We start from the raw sequence: 24,002 nt of genomic DNA on the forward strand, positions 1-24,002 counted from the left end.
GAAGGCCCTCAATCCAAGCCAATAGCAAGGCAGGATCCCAGCCCTCTCATCATGCCAGGGAAGAGGCCAACTTTTTCAATCCCTGAGCCAACTAATAAATCCTTTTCTGGCAAGCTATGTCATTCACCCATGGGTGCAAGGCTTGTCCTCTGGCTGCTAGTCATGACTACAGAGGGCTCTCTATCAGCCACAAACACTGAGATGATAAACCAAGACAAAGTCAAGCTCTGCTGCATCTTAGTACAAAAATACCACAGTTTTTTGATCACATGAGGGGAAGGGTTCAGTTCAGTTCAGTTCAGTTCAATGGCTCAGTCATGTCTGACTCTGTGCGACCCCATGAATCGCAGCACACCAGGCCTCCCTGTCCATCACCAACTCCCGGAGTTCACTCAGACTCACGTCCATTGAGTCAGTGATGCCATCCAGCCATCTCATCCTCTGTTGCCCCTTCTCCTCCTGCCCCCCAATCCTTCCCAGCATCAGAGTCTTTTCCAATGAGTCAACTCTTCGCATGAGGTGGCCAAAGTACTGGAGTTTCAGCTTTAGCATCATTCCCTCCAAAGAACACCCACGGCTGATCTCCTTCAGAATGCACTGGTTGGATCTCCTTGCAGTCCAAGGGACTCTCAAGAGTTTTCTCCAACACCACAGTTCAAAAGCATCAATTCTTCGGTGCTCAGCTTTCTTCACAGTCCAACTCTCACATCCGTACATGACCACAGGAAAAACCATAGCCTTGACTAGACGGACCTTTGTTGGCAAAGTAATGTCTCTACTTTTCAATATGTTATCTAGGTTGGTCATAACTTTTCTTCCAAGGAGTAAGCGTCTTTTAATTTCATGGCTGCAGTCACCATCTGCAGTGATTTTGGAGCCCCCCAAAATAAAGTCTGACACTGTTTCCACTGTTTCCCCATCTATTTCCCATGAAGTGATGGGACCAGATGAGGGGAAGGGTTAGCACTCCTAATTAGATGATTAATATGCCAGCCTAGCTTAAGGGTCCCTCTCCTGGAGTCTAGAACATCTAGAATCTCATCATTTTTAATCATGCAAAGGCAGCAGAGTATCTGCCAGCTGCTACTTGTCCTTCTCCATGAGTTTCCTGCTCTGACCCTGTTCCAGCAGGCTTGGCAAGTGTTCAGTCTGGCCACTTGCTTTTGTTTGCTTGCATGGCAAGCAGAGAGGAGCAGCCTAAGCGAAGCTACACAAACCATTTACATCTTATAACGACAGCCACTGGCATCAGGGTGCAGGACATTGCAGGGAAGCAAGTTCGTTAACAGTGAAACTTGTCAGAAAGTTCTCGAATGAACCCATGTAACAGATGACAAACCCTGACCTACTGCAGTGGCAGAGAGGTCTTGAAAGAGGGGGTGAAATCAAGAGATATTTACAAAAGGAAACAGCACTGGAAAAGTGGTTGCTACAGAGGATGGACTCAAACGTAAGTACAATTCCAGTGATTGAGTGGGTTATGGTATCATTTCCTGCAGCAGGGAATAAAGAGAAGCTGATGGGGAGGGAGGGAGTTAAATTTTGAACATGTTGAAGGTAAGAAGTCTCTGGGACACTGAAGACAGGACCCAAATAAGGGGAGAGAAAGGGTCTCTTTTCACTCACCACCACGTCCCCAGGAGTGAGTCCAGTCCCTAGTACACAACAGAAGTTGCTTAATAAATGCCTGAGGAATGAATGTGTCAACTCTCTATTTTATACAGAATTACCCAAATTTTAAGAAAGCATAGTTTTTCTGGCACAGGGCATATTCATTTTGGTGGCAAGTTCAACACACGTGAAAGGGAATTTCTGGGGCAGCAAAGCTTTATTTTAAAATTTAACTCAACTCTTATTATATGTTGTTGATTCTTGATTTGTACTAAATTTTATGGATCACATAGAAGTATTATAGTTTTTATATAATCAACAAGGACCTACTGGAAAGCACAGGAAACTATACTCAATTCTTTGCAACAAGGGAAAAGAATATGAAAAAAAATACATATGTCTATATAGATGTATATATACATACAACTGTGCTGTATACCCATAACTAAGATGATATTGTAAATCAGCTATACTTCTTTAAAAAAATGACACTTGAACAGGACAAATAGATATTTGTAAATAAATAAGCAAATACAAATAAAATTAAGATTAAAGCTTATTTTTATTGGAAAAGAAATACTATACTTTTCCCTGGAGTCCATACATATCACTGGCCTTCAGGTTTGAAGAACTCCAACAATCTCCATTTCATCTGGAAGTACCTGCCAATTGCAGTTACTTCATTTCTTAATGATCTTGTGTGTAACAGTCAACATCTATGTCAGGCTTTAACAAAAAAAAAAAAAAAAAAAAAATTGGAAATGTATATGTTTTACGGTTCCAGAATAATAATACTTTGTGAATGTGCTATCATATGAATAGTAGATAAGTGCCGGGAGCCGGCATATTGCATATTGAGTGCATATTGAATATTGAGTGCAGCACTTTCCACAGCATCATCTTTCAGGATCTGGAATAGCTCAACTGGAATTCTATCACTGCCGGGAGCCAGCGTGAGGAACTCCGCCCATGACAAAGGTCATGAGGAAGGAGGCTCGGCATACGCAAGGGCGGGATCGAGCCTCAGGAGTCCCCCTGGAAATTCTCGAGCATCTACCCCCAAAACCAGAGTCTGCCTACTTTCTGCTTTGTGCTTTCACCTACACCTCTGACTTTACAGGGGGCTGTCTCCCACTACCTCTCTCTGGAAAAAGAGTTAGCTTACAGCTCCAGTTAATAATTCTTGGATGTGACAGTGTTTCAACCTACAAACTCCTTTGGAAATCCTCTAGCCTGCCTGAATGGGTTTTTCCGGCCACATGTGATTGTTCAGAGCTTCCCAACTGTGAGAGGCAGGAGATGTTCTAAACTGCCTAAACACAGATTCCTTTGAGTAGTTAAAAGATTGATTAGAAATTGTATTGGTGAAGGGTTTTTCACTTGTTGGGCCAATGTTTGCTGCTAAGTCTCCATACTCCTTACCTACTGTGTCCTTGGCAGTGTATTGATTGATATAATGGGTGTATAGAAATGTAAAATGCAGCTTTGTCCAATGCTTTTTGGAAGGCTGGCGCTTGACTTTGGAATAATCACCTTTAGAGAAAGATAAATTTCTTAAAATGTTAACAGGCCTCCTGGCCAGAAGATGATGTCTATCACCTGAACTTTTGCATATGATAAGTTTACAGGAAAAAAGCCTGGCTTGCTGCATGACTCTACCCTTTCCCCCATTATCCTCTATGCATAACTTAAGGTATAAAAACTACTTTGGAAAATAAAGTGCAGGCCTTGTTCACTGAAACTTGGTCTCCCCATGTCGCTCTCTCTTTCAACTGCTGGCTGAGTCTCCATCTGGAGCGCGGAACCCGCCATGCTTGCTAATTATGCCTGGGCTTCTAAGATCCGACCGGGGAGGCCTCAGTGTCTCCTCTCCTTCGGGAGAACGGAAGGACGCCTGCGGCCTACGTAAGTGGTGCAAACTTCTTGTCTTGAAGTTTTATTGGTCTCCCGCGTAAACCAAGCTACTCAGCCTCTTTTCTCCACTGAATTTTCCTACTGAGCTATCCTTATTTCAGCCGCTTTTCTCCACTGAATTTCCTCACTGAGCTATCCTCATTCTATTACTCTTTGTATCCTTAATTAACATGTAATTAAGCAGTTGTTCCCTGACCCTCGCCTATGCCGTCTCTCCTTCGAATACCCTGGATCAGCTGGGGCTGGACCCCGGCAGATAAGACCCCAAATTGTATTAGATTGGTCTAAAGGTTCATTTGTGTTTTTCTGTAAGATGGTAGGGAAAAACCCAAATGAAACTTTTGGCCAACTCATTAGAGTAGACTGAAGCCTAAGAAGAGGAAAATTTAAGCAAAATAGTCATATACTGATAAGGAGCTGCTAGCCAATGCATTAACAGCAGATCACCCAGAGTAAAAATTCTCGAATGAATTTAATTTGCTATTGTCTTTTTGCTCAGCACCTTTTAATTTTCCTTAGCAAAGAGTTAAAAGTCTGAGTCTCAGCAGACAAGAAAAATAAAATGTAGCAAAAAGAATTTTATGTGTAATAGTTTTCAGAGTATAAAATGGTGGTTATCCTCAGAAAGCACTTCTGTTTCCATTATAGTCAGCAAATCTTGATCCACACCCTATCCATCCTAAATTTCACCACACTTAGCCAGTCACCTATCCCTCCAGCCTCCTCTGTCCATGGAATTCTCCAGGCAAGAATATTGGAGTGGGGAACCATTCCCTTTTCCAAGGGATTTTCCCCAGCCAGGAATCAAACTCGGGTCTCCTACACTGGAGGCGGATTCTTCACTGTCTGAGTCACCAGGGAAGTCCCATATTTTTCAGACAAATTGCTAATACATTGCCTTGGTTAACAATTTGCCCAGATTCTCTCCATCACTGAGTGTCTGTGTCCTCTGACAGTCACTGAGTGTCTGTCAGTCCACAGAGGTGACCCAGGAGAGGGTAAGAACTTAATATTTTGTCTAGAAAATTCTTCTTTATCAGGCCTAATTCTCAGCCTGAACCCACACTCAGGTCACTGCAGACTTGGCATGAGCCCTGGGAAGTGTGGACCAGCCCTGGCTTCAGGGAAATGATCTGGGGAAGTAGCCACCCAAAGCTGTGGGAACCAACATCAAGTAACCCGCAGTCTTCTGCCTCCAGCCTTTCGGTGTGACACTGGTAACTTGGCTTCTGTCTTATTTTCAAAACACACTCCCACGTTGCTCTTCCAGATTCCTGGTGCCCAGCTCAGACTCAGTTCTAGAAATGTGCCTCTGCCTTGTTCTCAAAAATTGTCCCGATTAGGCCAGGATTAGGGATGAAATTAACATCGTTGATTTGGAACACTCCTTGGAAGGACTGATGCTGAAGTCATTTGATGGGAACAGACGACTCATTGGAAAAGTCCCTGATGCTGGGCAAGACTGAGGGCAGAAGGAGAAGAGGGCATCAGAGGATGAGACAGCTGGATGGAATCACTGATGCAATGGACATGAACTTGGGCAAACTTTGGGAGATGATGAGCAACAGGGAGACCTGGCATGCTGGGGTCACAAAGTCCCTGGGGTTGCAAAGAGTCAAACATGACTGAGCGACTGAACAACAACAATAGGGATGCATTTGAACCCGCAGCCATACGGATAGTGTTTCATGCCACCATGTTTTCAAATTCATCCACGTTAGACTTAGCAAATCTCCACTTCCTGGACATATGGATCTTCTGGCCACCAGGGAACTTGAACTTGGCCCTGCAGAGGGCCTCAATCACATGCTCCTTGTCCTTCAGCTTGGTGGGGATGGACATTATGACTTGGCCAAAGTGGACCCTGGCCACTGTGCCCTAGGGCTTTCCAAAGGCACCACACATACCTGTCTGGAGTCTATCAGCTCCAGCACAGAACAACATCTTATAGATACAGATGACATAATGGGGTGGAGCCACACCAGGATGTGAAAACCACCTTTGCCACAGCTTTTCACCATGTGATGGCAACTCATCCACTTTTGCCTTCTTCCACCCCAGGTCAAAGATGTAGATCTTAGCATCTGAGACACCTTGGCAAAAGGAAGACTTTGGGTATGGCTTTTTCTTATAGTATCCATAACACCATGCGGGGCAGCAGCAGAAACTTGGGACACCGGAAATACGGGACACCAGAAACTTCGGTGGTGGCAAAGGGAAAGAGCCAGTAATTCTCTACTTTTTGGAGCTGTGGAGCTTCTGGTGGCCAGGAAACTTGAACTTGGCCCTGGAGAGGGCCTCAATCATATGCTCCTTGTTTTTGCAGCTTGGTGTGGAGGAACATTATGATTTGGCCAAGTCCTAACAATGTCCATGCTGGAAACGTCCATCCTGTTCCCCTGGGTCCCTGCCTGGATTAAAGAATCAGCTCCCAAGTCTCTAGAAGGATGGGACCCTGCCCTCCTCTGGTCTGTACCTCCCTGAAGCTGCCAGTTCCCAAAATGTCTAGCCTAGTGGCTGGAAACTTGAAATCACTGACAGATGAATCTGGCTCTCTGGATAGAGCTTCACACTAGTGGAACATTATTTTATTTTTTCTTTTTTAAATTAAAGTATAATTGATTTGCAATGTTGTGTTACTTTCAAGTGTACAACAAATTGATGTAGGTATACATATACATCTAATATACATCTATTCTTTCTCAGATTCTTTTCATTACAGGTTATTACAAGATACTGAATATAGTTCCCTGTGCTGTACAATAGGTCCTTGTTGTTTATCTTTTTATATATAGAAGTGTATATATGTTAATCTAAAACTCCTAATTTAACCTTCCCTCTCCTCCCTTTCCCCTTTGGTAACCATTTGTTTATTCTCTTTTTAATTTATTTTATTAAAGTACAGTTGATTTATAATATTAATTTCTACTGTATAGCAAAGCGATTTGGTTATATATACATTCTTTTTCATACTTTTTCATTGTGATTTATCACGGATATTGACTATTCAGTTCCCTGTGCTATACAGTAGGACCTTGTCTATGCATTCTCTATATGATAGTCTGCATCTGCTGATCCCAAACTCCCACTCTATCCCTTCACCACTCCCTCTCTGCCTTGGCAACTACAAGTCTGTTTTCTATGTCTGTTTCTGTTTCATAGATAAGTTCATTTGTGTCATCTTTTCGACTCCAGACTTATAAGTGATACCATATGGTATTTGTCTTTCTTTTGCTTCTTATTATCTCCTGGTTACTGACAACAGTTACCTAGATTGAGAATCTTGGCTACTTGGCTACTACTGGCTAGACCTCCGTTTAGTCTCCATAGCTAAATTCAGTTCCCTATTCTATCCCCTCCCTACCCCCTCTTCACCCTGTTGGGCAAGTCTACCCTGAAGTTCTGACCTGCAGATAAGAAGGTGTGTCAGGCCATGAAGGATGACAAGAACATTGCATCAGCTCCCAAGGGACCTAAAGACTACAGGCCAATTAGCAGAAGAAAGAGAGTAAATTGATTTGAACAGATACAAACATTAAGAAAATGTTCTCCATACTCATTTTGTATCTTTTTATTCCCTGACCAAATTAAATAAGTCAGAGAAAATTCAGTGTATGCTCTAAGTTAGTCAAATGTATCTTTATGCAGTTACACTGCTGCTGCTAAGTCGCTTCAGTCATGTCCGACTCTGTGCGACCCCATAGATGGCAGCCCACCAGGCTCCCCCGTTCCTGGGATTCTCCAGGCAAGAACACTGGAGTGGGTTGCCATTTCCTTTTCCAATGCACGAAAGTAAAAAGTGAAAGTGAAGTTGCTCAGTCGGGCCCGACTCTTAGCAACCCCATGGACTGCAGCCTACCAGGCTCCTCTGTCCATGGGATTTTCCGGGCAAGAGTACTGGAGTGGGGTTCTTGCCTTCTCCGTTATGCAGTTGCTGCTGCTGCTGCTAAGTCACTTCAGTCGTGTCCGACTCTGTGAGATCCCTAATAGAATTAAGAAGTTCAAATGAGTACATCAAGAGCAAAAAAGAAACAGAGGCTTCCTGGTATGAAAACAAAAGCTCAAAATGAAATCAAAATCAGAAATACCTCTCTACATCTGGACATTGGCTCGTAAGAAGGACCAAGATAAAGACACCAGCTGAAGAAAAACAGAGATATACCAGTTTTCTCTGCAGGAAAACACCCTGTCATGTCAACCAAATCTAAGAAGAAAATGTTCTATGGAACATGCAAACCTCCTGAAAAGAGTTATCACTCCCATCACACCTGCGGATGAGACCTGACTCAGTGGTAACTGGTGTCATGCAGGCTTTTCAACCGTTTCCAGGAAGTTGTAAGTCTGAGCCATGATCAGTCTTTGCACTAAATTTTATACACTGGCAAACATTTTAGAAAGGTCCACACCATGGCAAGATAGACCATTCATTACATCTCATTTTCATTTTATTTTCAACCATAGACAACCTATGATAAATATTAGAAAAGTGAAAGCGTTTGTTGTTCAGTCATGTCCAACTCTTTGGGACTCCCTGGACTGTAGCCTGCCAGGTTCCTTTATCCATAGACTTCTCCAGGCAAGAATACTGGAGTGGGTTGCCATTTCCTCCTTCAGGGGATCTTCCCTACCCAGGGATCCAGCCCAGATCTCCTAGCATTGCAGGCAGAGTCTTTACCATCTGAGCCACCAGGGAAGCCCAATTTTCATTACAGAAAGATCTTAATTTGTAATTATTTTTAAGTTTGAAAGACAAACACATCTTTCAGTTTACCTTCAACTACTCTGTGGGGCAACTCACTTCTTTTTTTTTTCCTTGTATGTTTATTTTAATTGGAGTATAATTGCTTTACAATGTTGTGTTAGTTTTTGCTGTACCATAGTGTGAATCGGCTATATGTATACCTATATTTCCTCTCTTGAGACCCGTCCCCATCCCACCCCTCTAGGTTATCACAGAGCACTGAGCCAAGCCCTCTGTGCTATACAGCAGGCTCCCACTAGCTATCTGTCTTACAATGGTAGTGTAGTGTATATATATCAATCCTAATCTCCCAATTAGTCCCACCCTCTCCCCTCATTGCATCCACACATCTGTTCTCTACTTCTGTGTCTCTATTCCTGTTCTGCAAATAGGTTCATCAGGGCCATTTTTCCAGATCCCACATATATGTGTTGTTGTTTAGTCACTAAGTGATGTCTGACTTTTTTGCAACTCCATGGCCTGTAACCCATCGGGTTTCTCTGTCCATGGGATTTCCCAGGCAAGAATACTAGAGTCTGTTGCCATTTTCAGCTCCAGGGGATCTTCTCGACCAAGGATAAAACCCGCATTAACTGCATTGGCAGGCAGATTCTTTAGCACTGAGCCACCAGGGAAGCCCCAATATACGTGATATATTCTATATTTGTTTTTTCTCTTTCTGACTTACTTCACGCTGAATGAAAGACTCTAGATTCATCCACAACTCACTTATAATCTTGTGCTTTCCTCTCCTCTGAGGATAACAGACAAGCGGAAATCCTGGGATGACCCACTCTCCTTATCTTCTCAGTTACAGAACAGTATGAGGAACAGTAGCTAATCCACTGTTTAGACACAGAATCTTAATTCACTAGAAATTAATAATGTTTCTCACATTGCATATTTCTCACATCACATTTCAGCATATCATCATTATTATCCAACTATAATGATACAAATGTCTGACTGCCAGAGTCTGAGGCATTCTCCATCACTCCTTTATGTTTTCCCAAATCCAAGACTCAACAGATTTATCTCCTCACTACTCACCAGCATGGAAAACTGACCCCTCTTCTAGTGCTTCCACTCGCCCATTGGTTCCTTTATTACCAAAATTCCTAAGAAATGCTTGCATGCCATAAATGCTTAAAAAGATAATAAAAGTAACATTATTATATGTTTGCATTGTGCATTCATTACAAAGTACTTTTACATCCCTAATCTCATTTTAACTTTGTTTCTCATAAGAACACTGAAATATGAACACCAGGTATTATCAATCCTGAACTGAAAATTCTAAAATTCAGGCTGAGAATAGTTACAACCACTAATGACTTACCTGAGATGACAAATACCATCATAGAAAGGCCAGGTCTAAACCCCAGACCTTTAGATTCCATTCCCTACATATTTTTTCTCTATTGCTGGCATCCAACCAATGATGAAAGAATAAATGCCCTGAGGTAGTTAATGGCAGTGGAATCGTGTTCTGGGTTCCTGTAATAAAGAAGCAATGTACAGAGAATAAAGTGCTTCCCTCTGAGAACCTGGATTTCTCTATGACAGATATGATGTGATTTATAAGGAACAAATATATTTGGTCATTCAGATGAACAAAATATGTTTCTGAAAGATATTTGGTCTCCTGCCTTATGGCTCCCCAAACTCTTGTAATTTCCTGAGTAATGAGTGAAGGGAGCATCTTTTATAATATTTGGTCTCTTGTCCCCAGTTCTTGGGGGCTTCCCTGGTGGCTCAGAGGATAAAGCGTCTGCCTGCAATGCAGGAGACCCGGGTTCAATCCCTGGGTTAGGAAGATCCCCTGGAGAAGGAAATGGCAACCCACTCCAGTATTCTTGCCTGGAGAATCCCATGGACAGAGGAGCCTGGCAGGCTATGTCCACGGGGTCACAAAGAGTCGGACACAACTGAGTGACTTCACTTCACTTCACTTCCCCAGTTCCTGAAACTCCTTCAGAGCCATACAGGTGAAATGGGTGTCTTGTTATTCATCACAAGCCCCTTCACACCACAACTGGGTTTATGTTAATGCAGGTCACTTTTGGAAACCACCTAAGGATGGGGGCTGGTTGTCAAGGAAACTCATCATGAACAGAGGATTGGAAGTTTCAGTCTCACTCCCTGGATCTCCAGGGAGAGGAGAGTGGCTAGAGGTTGAATAAAATACCAATGGTCAATGTGCTAATCAATTATGCTGACATAATAGAACCATCATAAAACACCCTAAGGATGAGGTTCGGAGAACTTCCAGGTTGTGGAAACAGGGTGCTTCCGCTTGCAACCAAGCAAGGCCTCAAGGTCCCCAAGAACAGAAGCTCCTTTGTTGGGGACATTGCTCTATGTAACTCTTCATCAGGCTGTTGATCTATATCCTCTAATAGCCTTGGTAATAAATCGGTAATGGAGAAAGTAAACAGATTCCTTGAGTTCTGTGAGCAGTTCCAGCAAACTCACAGAATGCAAGAAGGAGGTCATAGGAACCTCTGATTTATAGAGGGTCAGTCAGAAGTCAATCAGGATAAGACCTGGACTTGCGACTGGCAGCCTGAGTTGGAGGGAGTCACTGGAACCTCCAATTCATAGTCAGTCAGTCAAAAGCACAAGCCATAACCTGGGCTTGCCACTGATGTTTGAAGTGGAGGGCAGTCTTACTGGACTGAGTCCTTGGTGTGCATGCTAAGTCACTTCAGTGTGTCCTCTCTTTGCAACCCCATGAACTGTAGCCCACCAGGCTCCTGTGTCCTTGAATACTAAGCAAGAATACTAGAGTGGGTTGCCATGCCTTCCTCCAGGGCATCTTCCTGACTCAGGGATCAAACCTGCATCTCTTAGTCCTTGGAATCTGATGCTAATTCCAGGTATGTAGTGTCAGAATTGAGCTGAATTGTAAGACCACCAGTTGGTGTCTGAGAATTGCTTGGTGGTGAGGCGAAGTCTCCAGTCACACACATTGGAATTGGGCCTAAGAACCCATTTAATAGAAACCAAAATAAAGGGACTAGTCTTATTTCTCCTTCCTAAGTGGGCCATAAGGCACTCAAAGTCAAAGGGAAGCTACAGTGCTTCACGAGATTCTACAGCCTGCATGTCTGTACTCTGGTTTTTTTTTTTTTTCTCTCAGATAGCTACAAAAAGAATTTCTCCATTTCCTTTAAGAATATTCATCTAAGGGAAGTAAAAAACTTAAAATGGTTTCAAGGTGACTGATATAAATTAACAATAAATAGCCAGAACCCATGATTGTTCAAGAAGAAAAAAAAAGAGAATAAACAATAATACATTGGAAATCAGATGGGCCGGGTTTTACATGTCAGCCCTCCACTTGCAATCTCTAGAATCGTGCGTAAGTTATTTAGCCCACCTCGGTTCTCAGTTTCACCTATGAAATGAAGACCACAGTAACCATCACACAGAGTTGCTACGAGGATAAAGCGAGCTAACATGTGAAAAAAACTAAGGCAGATAGTGCAGGTCAACACAAGGCTTCTCAGGTGGCACTAGTGGTAAAGAATCTGCCTGCCAACATAGAAGACATAAGAGACACGGGGTTTGATCCCTGGATCGGGAAGATCCCCTGGAGGAGGGCATGACAAGCCACTCCAGTGATTTTGCCTGGAGAATCCCATGGACAGAGAGGCCTTGTGGGCTACAGTCCATGGGGTCACAAAGAGTCCTGAAACAGCTTAGCAGGCATGCACAGGTCAGCACATGGAGTGCATCTGTCCAGAGATGAAATACTAAAATTTCCTAGCCTCTCTTTTGGTTAGACACAGCCATGAGACTCAGTTCTGATCACTGGCACATCAGCAGGAGTGTATCCAAATTTTCCTCTTCTGTTTCCTCTCAATCCTACAGGGATCCTGGATCAAAACTGGGTTACCTGGCCATCAGCTAAGGCAGGAGCCTGAGAACTAGATGGCACTGTGTGGCCACCACCCAGCCTTAAACTACTCACCTAATTTCAAATTACTGCTTGAGATAAATAAGTACCTATTTGGTTAAGTCCCTGTGTCAGAATTGGAGAAATTTGATAATAAAGCCATGGGGAATCGTAAGAGGTCCAAAGTTTAGCCAAACACAAGTCTGACAGCATGAACCAACACTGGCTTGGCAAAGATCTATGCCCACCAAACATTAGTCTCTTTAGTTTCCTTCAGCTGAAATGGTATGTGTTTGGAAAATGACTACCATCATATTGGTAAGTAAAAAAGCTGAATTACTGAAAGCCATAGATCACACAGTTGAATCTAAATTTTGTTAGAAGAAAAAAAAAAAAATTGCTGTGTGAATGTCCAGAAGCTCAGAGGATTCTATTAAGCACATTACTCAGAAGGAAAATAAAAATGTGTATTTTCATTTTAACAAAGTCATTTTGACAAAACTGCTTCAACATATTCTGCTGGGTTTCCCACGGGCCAAGGGTATGGTGGATCTAGGCCAAGTAGAAGTCCATGGCAACCAGAGAAACTGGAAATAAGTGTCTGTTTGAGGTGCATTAATTATGTGATTACTTACATATGGCCTTGGGTGGATATTTTGAGGAAAAATGACTCATCTAGTTTGTGATGTATATCACGTGACTATCCAGCATGATGTAAGAGAATGGTAGGCTGACCATGTTTTTATTACACCAATGAAAAATATTTCTCAGATTATATTAGCACGGTTGTGGTTTCTAACATTCCTGCTACTTCCTCACTCATTCCCAAAGAAATTTATGCTCTTTCTGGGCAAAAATATGTTATAAGTCAAGAGACAGTGAAAGTCGTTCAGTCATGTCCAACTCTTTGCGACCCCCATGGACTATATAGTCCATGAAATTCTCCAGCCCAGGATACCAGAATACTGGAGTGGGTAGCCATTCCCTTCTCCAGGGGATCTTCCCAAATCAGGGACTGAACCCAGGTCTCCCACATTGCAGGCGGGTTCTTTTCCAGCTGAGCCACCAGGGAGGCCCAAGAATTCTAGACTGGGTAGCCTATCCCTTCTCCAGCGGATATTCCCCACTCAGGAACAGAACCGGGGTCTCCTGCACTGCAGATGGATTCTTAACCAGCTGAGCTACTAGGGAAGCCCCAAAATAGTATTTAGTTGGCATTATCTACAAATATGGACCATGCAGGCTTCAAAGAGACAGGCAGAGCAAAGAGTTGATTCCAACCCAGGGGATGGAGGGATCCTAAAGTATTCTCAAAATGGGAACACCTACAAACACACCTTCCCCTCCAAACACACATACACAGTACATTCTAGAAAACTCACATAAAGATTATAATTCAGCCCTTCATGTCTAAACGGTGCATGCGTGCATGCTCAGCTATGTCCAACTCTCTGCGACCCCATGGACTGTAGCCTGCCAGGCTCCTCTGTCCATGGAATTTCCCAGTCAAGAATACTGGAGTGGGTTGCCATTTCCTACTCCAGGGGATCTTCTTGACCTAAGGATTGAACCCACATCTCCTGAAGCTCCTGCATTGGCAGGTGGATTCTTTGTTATTGCACCACCTCATACCTAATAATAATCAAGAAGTATCTCATCAAAATACATTGATAGAGCCATTTGGAAACAACTACATCTAACTATCCTGCTTGGTCTCCTGTAGTTCAAGCCAGAGCAGAGCAGTGGTCCAGCCCAGGTGGGATGTTTCAGAGGAGATCATGGCAACCATAAGCAGCTAGAAATGAACCTCTACACTGAGTGCAAAGCACAGTACGAGGCACAAAAATTAGTTCCCACAAAACCTCACAAGATAGTATTGAGATCAGCAAACAAAGAATTTTAGAAAATTGTGATAGATAATTATGCAGATAATTGCATAGGATGTGAAACTGAATAAATTAAAGCCAGGCTACCCAGGTGGCTCAGTGATAAATAATCTGCCTGCCAAGCAGGAGACGCTGAAGACGCAGGTTTGAACCCTGGATCAAGAAGATCCCCTGGCGGAGGAAATGGCCACTCCAGTATTCTTGCCTGGGAAATCCTATGGACAGAGAAGCCTAGTGAGCTACAGTCCATGGGGTCGCAAAAGAGTCGGACATGACCTGGCGGGACATGACCTGGCGACTAAACAGCAGCAGCAGCAGCAGATAATAAAGCCACGGGATGTTGCAAGATGTACAAATAAGAAGCCGCTAACTGTAATTACAAAATACACACCATCTCTACAGGGCCTCTGTGGACCCTCCAACCTTGATTCAGGACCTATTACTTTCCACATCAAACACATAATCTTGGATTGCACCTCGGCAACAACAATAAAAGCAGTGGATAAAAATGGGCAAAGGAATAATACCAATAAGAATGGTAGCTAACTTATATTGAGCCTTTAGGGGAGACGTATAATACATAATTAAAATAAATACATTAAAATATATAATTAAAAGTGTAATATAAAGCTATACATCTCAGTTAGAGAAGGAGTGATTTAGCATTATTTTGCTGAAATACAGGGAAAGGAGAGATGTTATACTCAATTGACAACATGGAGCCCAGCTCACCCACCTGCATTTCTGCCTAATAAGCACATGCCACTTTCTTCCCACCCGGAGCATGAATGAAGCCTAACAATTAACTGACAATTTAGCCTCCTGATAACAAACTAGAATTCTTTCACTAAGAAATAAGAGGGCTCAGGGATATATACCTTTTGTGTTGCTGCAAACTGATTTTCCAGGGTTTCTATAAATTAATTAGTCATTTCAGAATCTCATTAGAAGAATATATATGTAACTTTTTTTTTTTCAAGTCCACCCATTGAACTTGTTCAGGCCTTTGGAATGACTGCACACACAGTGATAGAATGGCTTAATGCTTTCTAAGAAAAAAGTACTTTTCCTTTATTATTCAGGGATGGTTCCTTGATCTCGCAGCTGGCAGGGAGAGACACAGAATTCATGCGCATGCACTTGAAAAGGACAATGTTTCCTGCTATCTGACTGCTGCAACTTACAGATAAGATGGGAGGTTAGTTTGTATTTCTTTAATCATTTCTTTTCTTCAAATCTATTTCCTAGCACAGAGCCAGTTAGTATGACTGAAAGCCTTCATCTATAAAATCCTATTTTGGATTTCTTTAAATATTTTTGTATTTGATGCGCTGTTAAAGGAGATTGCTTCCTTATCTCATCTTTATTTCGTAGTAAGTTGGTATCAGTTTTTGCACAAAGAAGATACTGCAAATTGGCTCATTCAACCTCAATTCCACTCTTTTTCTAGCTTCCTGCTAAAGCTTGACTGCTTTAAAGAAAACGGCCCCTCTTGGATTCTCTGTAACTAGTGTTCTGGATGCAAATTAATCTTACCCATTAGATGCACTGGAGGAAGGTCTGGAGGGAGGAGGTGAGTTGAAACAACTTCTTGGGGCTCCTTTCTGCTAATGGCAGTGGCCACTGTGTTTTCCTAATCTCTAAACCACAATTATGGCAGTAACTTCTTGTTCTAAGTAATTTCAGGAGCCACCTCATGACTCCTACTCTGCCATTCACCTAATGATTTCTAGGGCTCCCTAGAAATAAGGATTTCCTTTCTTTCCCACTCACTTGCTACATAGATTCTCTGTGCTGTGCTAAGTTGCTTCAGTTCAGTTGAGTTCAGTCGCTCAGTCGTGTCTGACTCTTTGTGACCCCATGAACTGCAGCACACCAGGCCTCCCTGTCCATCACCAACTCCCAGAGTTCACTCAAACTCATGTCCATTGAGTCGGTGATGCCATCCAGCCATCTCATCCTCTGTCGTCCCCTTCTCCTCCTGCCCCCAATCCCTCCCAGCATCAGAGTCTTTTCCAATGAGTCAACTCTTCGCATGAGGTGGCCAAAGTACTGGACTTTCAGCTTTAGCATCATTCTTTCCAAAGAACACCCAGGACTGATCTCCTTTAGCATGGACTGGTTGGATCTCCTTGCAGTCCAAGGGACTCTCAAGAGTCTTCTCCAACACCACAGGTTAAAAGCATCAATTCTTCGATGCTCAGCCTTCTTCACAGTCCAACTCTCACATCCATACATGACCACAGGAAAAACCATAGCCTTGACTAGACAGACCTTTGTTGGCAAAGTAATGTCTCTGCTTTTCAATATGCTATCTAGGTCGGTCATAACTTTTCTTCCAAGGAGTAAGCATCTTTTAATTTCATGGCTGCAATCACCATCTGCAGTGATTTTGGAGCCCCCAAAAATAAAGTCTGACACTGTTTCCACTGTTTCCCCATCTACTTCCCATGAAGTGATGGGACAAGATGCCATGATCTTCGTTTTCTGAATGTTGAGCTTTAAGCCAACTTTTTCACTCTCCTCTTTCACTTTCATCAAGAGGCTCTTTAGTTTTTCTTTACTTTCTGCCATAAGGGTGGTGTCATCTGCATATCTGAGGTTATTGATATTTCTCCTGGCAATCTTGATTCCAGCTTGTGCTTCTTCCAGCCCAGCATTTCTCATGATGCACTCTGCATATAAGTTAAATAAGCAGGGTGACAATATGCAGCCTTGACATACTCCTTTTTCTATTTGGAAACAGTCTGTTGTTCCATGTCCATTTCTAATTGTTGCTTCCTGACCTGCATATAGTTTTCTCAAGAAGTTGCTTCAGTTGTGTCTAACTCTGCAGCCCCATAGACTGTAGCCCACCAAGCTCCTCGGTCCATGGGATTTTCCAGGCAAGAATACTGGAGTGGGTTGTCATGACCTCCTCCAGGGGATCTCTCAACCCAGGGAGCAAACCCGTATCTCCTGTGTCTTCTGCACTGCAGGCAGATTCTTTACCACTAAGCAACTGGGAAAGTCCATTGCTACATAGATCTATTTTAATAAAACATTTGATTTCAGTGCTTGGAAAACCACAGAGGAAAACATTAAGGGAGCAAAGCTTGATTTAGACCACTTCAAAAGTGGTCAGATACTCTCTTTCCATCACCACCACTCCTCCACTTCAGAGCAGTAGTCTAACCACAGGGTTAAGATTCACGAGCTCTAAGAAGCAACTGCTGACCATATGGTCCCCACTCCCCGAGAGCAATACCAGCCTTAAGAAAACATTCCAGTATTGCAAATCTTCAAGATCATTCCACAGCCAACCTCAAAACACTAGAATTCCACAATTCTCTGGCCTCGCCTCCTTCTCTGCTTGCCTCCTTCAGTCTCATATGACTCAAATCAGAAGCACTAGGAAATCTGTTATTCTATACTATCCTACTGCTGCCCCTGTATCAAAACACCATTTGACTTCTTCCCACACATAAACACACAAATGACAGTTACAAAGGGGAGAATTTATAATTAAGAAGAGAATACGGACTTCTCTGGTGGCCCAGTGGTTAAGAATCCGCCTGCTAAGGCAGGGGACACAAGTTTGATCCCTGGTCCAGGAAGATGCCACAGGGCAACCAAGCCTGTGAGCCACAACTACTGAAGCCTACATGTCTAGAGCTGGTGATGTGCAACAAGAGAAAGCAGCGAAAACCCAGCACAGTTATAAGTAAATAAATAATTTTTTTTTTTTAGAAAAAAGAAGATGAAAAGAAGTAGATCTGATTAGTAAGAAAAGGTTAGTGATCCCTTTCCTATGATATCAAGACATGTAAGAAATTATATTGAAAGGCAGTAAACTCTTTACTAACCTGGGGGAAGAGAGAGTAAGTTGAATTGTCAATGGTGAATGAGTATAAAAACTCCCCATCGTACCACAGGCTTTTCCCCATGGGGGAATTCATTTTAGTCATAGCAAAGAGATGGGCGGGGTCGCAGCAGTCTTCCATCTGTTTCCTAGGAGAGAAAATGGAGAGAGAAAAGAACAACAGGTTAAGAGAGCAACAGACTCATTCACTTGTCATTCCCACAGAGATGTGCAGCCTTACCTCACCACCAGCTCACAAAAGCATCTGTGTCTCCAGGGTGATTAGACAACTATTCATTCACCCTTCCAGCCATCGGAATGCATGACTGGAATATTTCATGTTTTAAAAAGTTTCAGAAGAAAAGACCTCAGGTGGTAGGATTGTAAATTGGTGCAACCACTATGGAAAACAGTATGGCGATGCCTCAGACAATTAAGACTAGAACTACCATGTGACCCAGCAATTCCACTTCTGGGTATTTATCACATGTGCACAAAAACACTAACTTGAAAAGAAGATATATGCACTCCCTATGTTCACTACAGCATTAAAGTTGTCCCTTGGTATCTGCAGGGAACTGGTTCCAAGATCTGCCTCAGATACTAAAACCCACAGATGCTCAAGTCCCACAGTCAGCCCTTCATATTTGAAGTTCTGCATCCACGGATTCAACCAACCTCACATCGTATGGTACTATATGTATTTATTGAAAAAAAAAAAAAACATGTAGAAGTGAACCTTACAGCAGTTCAAACCCATATTGTTCAAGGGTCAACTGAATTAACAATCATGTAATCATGTGCGTGCTCAGTCGTGTCCGATTTTTTCCAAGTCCACGGACTGCAGGGCTGTAGCCCCCCAAGTTCCCATCCATGGGATTTCCCAGACAAGAATATTGGAGTGGGTCGTCATTTCCTTCTCCAGTATTTACAATAGCCAAGATATAAAAACAACTTAAGTGTCCATCAATGGATGAATGAATAAAGAAGATGTGGTACGCCATAGAATACTATTCAGTCATAAAAAAGAATGAAATCCTGCCATCTGCAACAATACGGATGACCCTTGAAGGTATTATGCTTAATGACATAAGTCAGACAGAGAAAGACTGATTTCATTCATAGGCGGAATCTACAAAAACGAACAAAAAACCAAAATAAAACAAAAACAAACTCAGAGTTACAGAGATCAGATTAGTGGTTACCAGAAGGGAAAGAAGCTGGGGGATGGGTAAAATGAGTGAAGGGGTCACCTCTCTGGTGATGGATGGTAATTAGATTCGTGGTGGTGATCAATTTGTAGTGTATACAGATGTCAAATTATAAGGCTGTACACCTTACACCTGAAACTGATATAACTAAACAGAAACAAAGAAACATATCAGCTCTCATATGCAGCTGAAATGTGTCTGAAATAGTCATTGTAATTGCAGACTGATGGATTTAAATATCCAAGGCTTGGATGGCTAACATCTCTTCATGGTGATATAACCATCAAGTGGTGACTTTCAGAGATCAGGGATTTTAGGAGAACTGTACAGAGTAGGAAATACACAGATTGGCCCTAAAAAGGGTACACACCCCCAAAACTGAGGATATGACCCAAGAACAAGCCCTGGGAAATCTCTGGAAACAGAAATTGAATGAGATGAGGGATGTGATTTCAGGCACTGATGAAGCAACCTGCATTCCAGCTGGTAAATCTCGTGTGCTTCTCCTGTTCTTGTTTTGTCTGACCTCTCAGTAGGGTGGGACACAGCTGAGCACAGGAAGGAGCTGAGAAGTCCCACTCCTTCCTCACTCCCTTTCTCTCTGAAACACCAGGGTCTTCTGGATAACCCCCACCCACCCTCCTGGAATGGCTCACAGCTGTTCCTCTGCTGGTCCCTCACATGGAGGCCACTATTCTACAAGCCAATCTTCACATTCTCCTCAAATTCAAAGCCTGTCAGAAACCAACTCTGTTTCCTCACTGAGCTTTCAGGAATAAAAGAGCTTATTCCCCAGTCCCACTTCTAGAAGGACCAATAAAATAAACTGCTGACATAAACCACTTCTGAATGGCATCCCCAAGTAGACTTGCTGGCTCAGACATCTTTAGCCACCAGGGGTACCCAAGCTTGGAGCTGAAAAGTGGCAGGTAATTGGAATATAGTCATGCTCAGCCTCACAGGGTTGGTTCCGTAACCCCCCCTCCACCTAAATACCAAATCCCAAGGATGCTCAAGTTCCTTACATAAAACAGCACAGTGTTTGTAGATAACCTACACACTTCTTGGCCTGTACCCTAAATCATCTCTAGATTACTTATCATACCTAATTCAATACAAGCATTATGTAAATAGTTATAAAGACAATGTAAATGCCATTAAATAGTGACCAGTGTGCAGCAAATTCAAGTTGGCTTTTTAGATCTTTTGGCATTTTTAATTTTCCCAAATACTTTCTATCCACCCATCAGTTGAATCCTTGGATGCAAAATCTGAGGATGAGGATTTGCGGGCAACTGTACTTGGGTTCCGGAGAAGGCGATGGCACCTCACTCCAGTACTCTTGCCTGGAAAATCACATGGACGGAGGAGCCTGGTAGGCTGCAGTCCATGGGGTCGCGAAGAGTCAGACCCGACTCAGCGACTTCACTTTCACTTTTCACTTTCATGCATTGGAGACAGAAATGGCAACCCACTCCAGTGTTCTTGCCTGGAGAATCCCAGGGACGGGGGAGCCTGATGGGCTGCCGTCTATGGGGTCGCACAGAGTCGGACACGACTGAAGCAACTTAGCAGCAGCAGCAGCAGTACTTGGGTTCAAAACCTGGTTCTGCAACTTACTAACTCTATTACCCAGGAATGTTACTGGGCTTCAGAAACGGTCTCAGAAACTATTCTTGGAAATTCCCCCAAGGACATACAGGTGCAGCATGTAAACCAAGTTCAAGCTCAACGCAGGGACAAATAAACCGAGTCATAGTCTGGGGTTCTTCCAGCCACCTGGTGCTTTCTCTGGTGCCTTTTGTTTGGCACCAGGGGAACTTCACAAAGGTTTCAACAGAAAGGACAGGGCTGGGGTCTGGGGAAGTTGGCCTTCTTCTTTCACATTTGCCAGCATCTGTGTCCCTCTTGCTCCTATATCATCCTCCCATTTCCTCCAAGTGCCCCTCTTCTCTTGCCTCCTCTATGTTCAATAATTCTTATTGTGTTTCATTACCCAAAAGGCAGCCTGAACAGAGGCAGGAAAGTTTTACAATGAATTGCCTTCATTTTCTCAAAAGGGCATCCTAGGTAATATCATCAGTTAACATAGAACAAGGTCTTTAAAAATGAGAACTGCGGACTTCCCTGGTGGTCCAGCAGTTGAGAGTCCATCTGTCAGTGTGAGGGACACGGGTTCAATCCCTGATCTGGGAACTAAGATCCACATGCCTTGGGGAAAGTGAGCCTGTGCCCTCCAACAAGAAAAGCCAATGCAGTGAGAAGCCCACGCACCGAAACTAGAGTAGCCACCCACTCATCGCAGAGGGGCAACTAGAGAAAGCCCTTGCACAGCAACGAGACCCAGCACAGTCAATGATAAAATAAAATAACAAATAAAAATTAGGAGAATTATCTTAGGCATGACTCTGAGCTTTGTGAGGTGAGGAAATTTTTGAGCCCTTAATCCTTTTCTGGTTAAATGGAAATAACCAGAAATGGAATACCTTTTAGTTCTTAGAGTGGTCCTAAGAGATAATTAAGGGAATGCATGGGCTTTCCTGGTGTCTCAGAAAGTAAAGATTCTGCCTGCAATGCAGGAGACCTGGGTTCAATCCCTGGGTCAGGAAGATGCCCTGGAAAAGGAAATGGCAATCCACTCCAGTATTCTTGCCTGGAGAATTCCATGGACAGAGGAGCCTGGCAGGCTACAGTCCATGCGGTCTCAAAGAGATGCGACTGAGTGACTAGCACTAACTATTATTAGTTCCAATTCACATCTGAGAAAACAGTATTAGGGCGATTGCAGGACATGCTTTTTCCTCTCTGCAAGGCTGCCTATCAGGACCATTCTGACTTACCTTTCTCTTCCCTGAAGAAATGCTTTCTAAACACCAGCCAAACATTCCACGTGCCTTCCTAGATCTTTCTCTACTTAATTGTTACAGTGAGTGACCTTGGAGCTACATAGCTTTAGGGTTTTTTTTTTTTTTTTCCAGTAATTTAACTTGGGGCACATAACTAGCAAAGCAGGGTGGAGCATGGCTTTGCTCCCAGGTCTTTTCACTTCATGTCTGGTACTTACTTTCAGCCAGACCATAGCTCTCGCCTCCAAACCAAGCTAAACTTGCCATTTAGCACAAAGTGCTACAGAAAATTCAGAAGAAAAATTTGTCCCAGCTACATAATAAGACCCCATTTAATCTTTATCAGTGAGAGTGATATGTAAGTGTCCTAGCCACTTACATATCACTTTATACTGGCTTCTTCTTTTCATCCTCATAAAAAACTAAGATAGAGATGATTACATTATCCTAAATTTATAGACAGTGAAACCGAAGCTCGGTCCAAGAGACTTGCTCAAGTCAAGTTCATGAGGTAAATAAATGTTATTATCCATCATATTGTGTGTTTAATATCGATCAAATTGTGTGTTTAGACGGACTCAAATTCACACCTTTTCCTACAGCATCAACATGCTCAGGGCAACTATACCTTGAGGAGGGAAACCAAACACTGGACAAAAATAGAAAGCATCACATGCATATAAATACTTCTAAAAATTCAAGAAAGAATTATGAATTCAAATTCATAATAATCATAGCACCATTTGCGGTATGGGAGTGCTTTCCCTAGAAACTTATGAACTTTTCCCTCTATCCTCCATCCAGAGTGCCTCTGCATCTTCCGTCTGTCAGGCCCTTTGTCTAGAGGGTGGCTGAAAAGAGACTACAACGTAAAAGTGTGTTCACCCCCCCATGCCTGAGAAGGGCCCCACGAGCTCACCAGCCATATGGCTATATTACCACAGAAGCAAAAGCAGAAGTGGAAATAGTTCTCCCAGCAGTAGGAGTGGGAATCAGGGTAGTGGTAGCAATGATTTTTACTAAGCTCTTGCTTAACACTGCTAGGTTTGGGGGAAAAGAAAGTTGAGCTTCACCTCCTGCCATCCTACAGGTGATCCTGGAGAGAAGACACGTACCAGCTTTTAGAATGTTTAGCAATTTTTATTCCTACCCCCCTTTTCATGCTTGGCACTGATGCTGCCTATTCTTTGCTTCTCTTATGCCTGCGAGCAAAGTTGCTTCAGTCGTGTCTGACTCTTTGTGACTCTCTGGACTATAGCCCACCAGGCTCCTCTGTCCATGGGATTCTCCAGGCAAGAATACTGGAGTGAGTTGCCATGCCCTCCTCCAAGGGATCTTCACAACCCAGGGACCAAACCTATGTCTCTTATGTCTCCTGCATTGGCAAGCCGGTTCTTTACCAATAGTGTCACCTAGGAAGCCCAATTTTTATGGCAGGCAATAAAATCCAGGGTTAAAATGGTAAAAGTAAATCCATTTTTATGTTCAAGTTTAAATCTTCAGATTATTCATTTTTACCAGTTGAGCGTAAGGTGAGTATTGGAGTTAAAATGCAAGTGGTTTTTATTATTCGAATTCAAGCTTCAGCAGAGCTCCTACCAATGACACTATAGTTGCTTTGTGAAGTTAAGTAATTAGGAGCCACATGCTAAAAACTCACTCAGGTTCTCACTGCCTACCAGTGAAAGCCATGCATATCAACAAAGCCAAAAGGACCATATTGGCTTACTGGGCCAGAAAGACTGAGAGACTAACAGACAAGAGTGAAAACCCAATCACTCAGTTAATAACACCCAGTTATAGCAGAAAGTGAAGAGGAACTAAAGAGCCTCTTGATGAAGGTGAAAGAGGAGAGTGAAAAAGTTGGCTTAAACTCAACATTCAAAAAACTAAGATCATGACATCTTGTCCCATCACTCCATGGCAAATAGATGGGGTAAAAATGGAAACAGTGACAGACTTTATTTTCTTGGGCTCCAAAATCACTGCAGACAGTCACTGCAGCCATGAAATTAAAAGACACTTGCTCCTTGGAAGAAAAGTTATGACAA

The 24,002-nt window shown here is 42.9% G+C and overlaps 1 protein-coding gene and 1 pseudogene across 1 annotated transcript in view; both read right to left on the bottom strand.

The window, feature by feature from the left end:
* The window catches only part of ST8SIA1 (ST8 alpha-N-acetyl-neuraminide alpha-2,8-sialyltransferase 1), a 164,077-nt gene that overhangs the window by 90,173 nt on the left and 49,902 nt on the right, over nt 1-24,002 (bottom strand). The window contains exon 2 of the mRNA XM_025283384.3: nt 17,899-18,043. Within this exon, the coding sequence (XP_025139169.1) occupies nt 17,899-18,043 (145 nt within the window). The remainder of the gene's footprint in view (nt 1-17,898; nt 18,044-24,002) is intronic.
* On the bottom strand, nt 5,050-9,624 carry LOC112584723 (annotated as a pseudogene).

This window comes from Bubalus bubalis, chromosome 4 (assembly GCF_019923935.1).
Source record: "Bubalus bubalis isolate 160015118507 breed Murrah chromosome 4, NDDB_SH_1, whole genome shotgun sequence".
Lineage (NCBI taxonomy): Eukaryota > Metazoa > Chordata > Mammalia > Artiodactyla > Bovidae > Bubalus > Bubalus bubalis.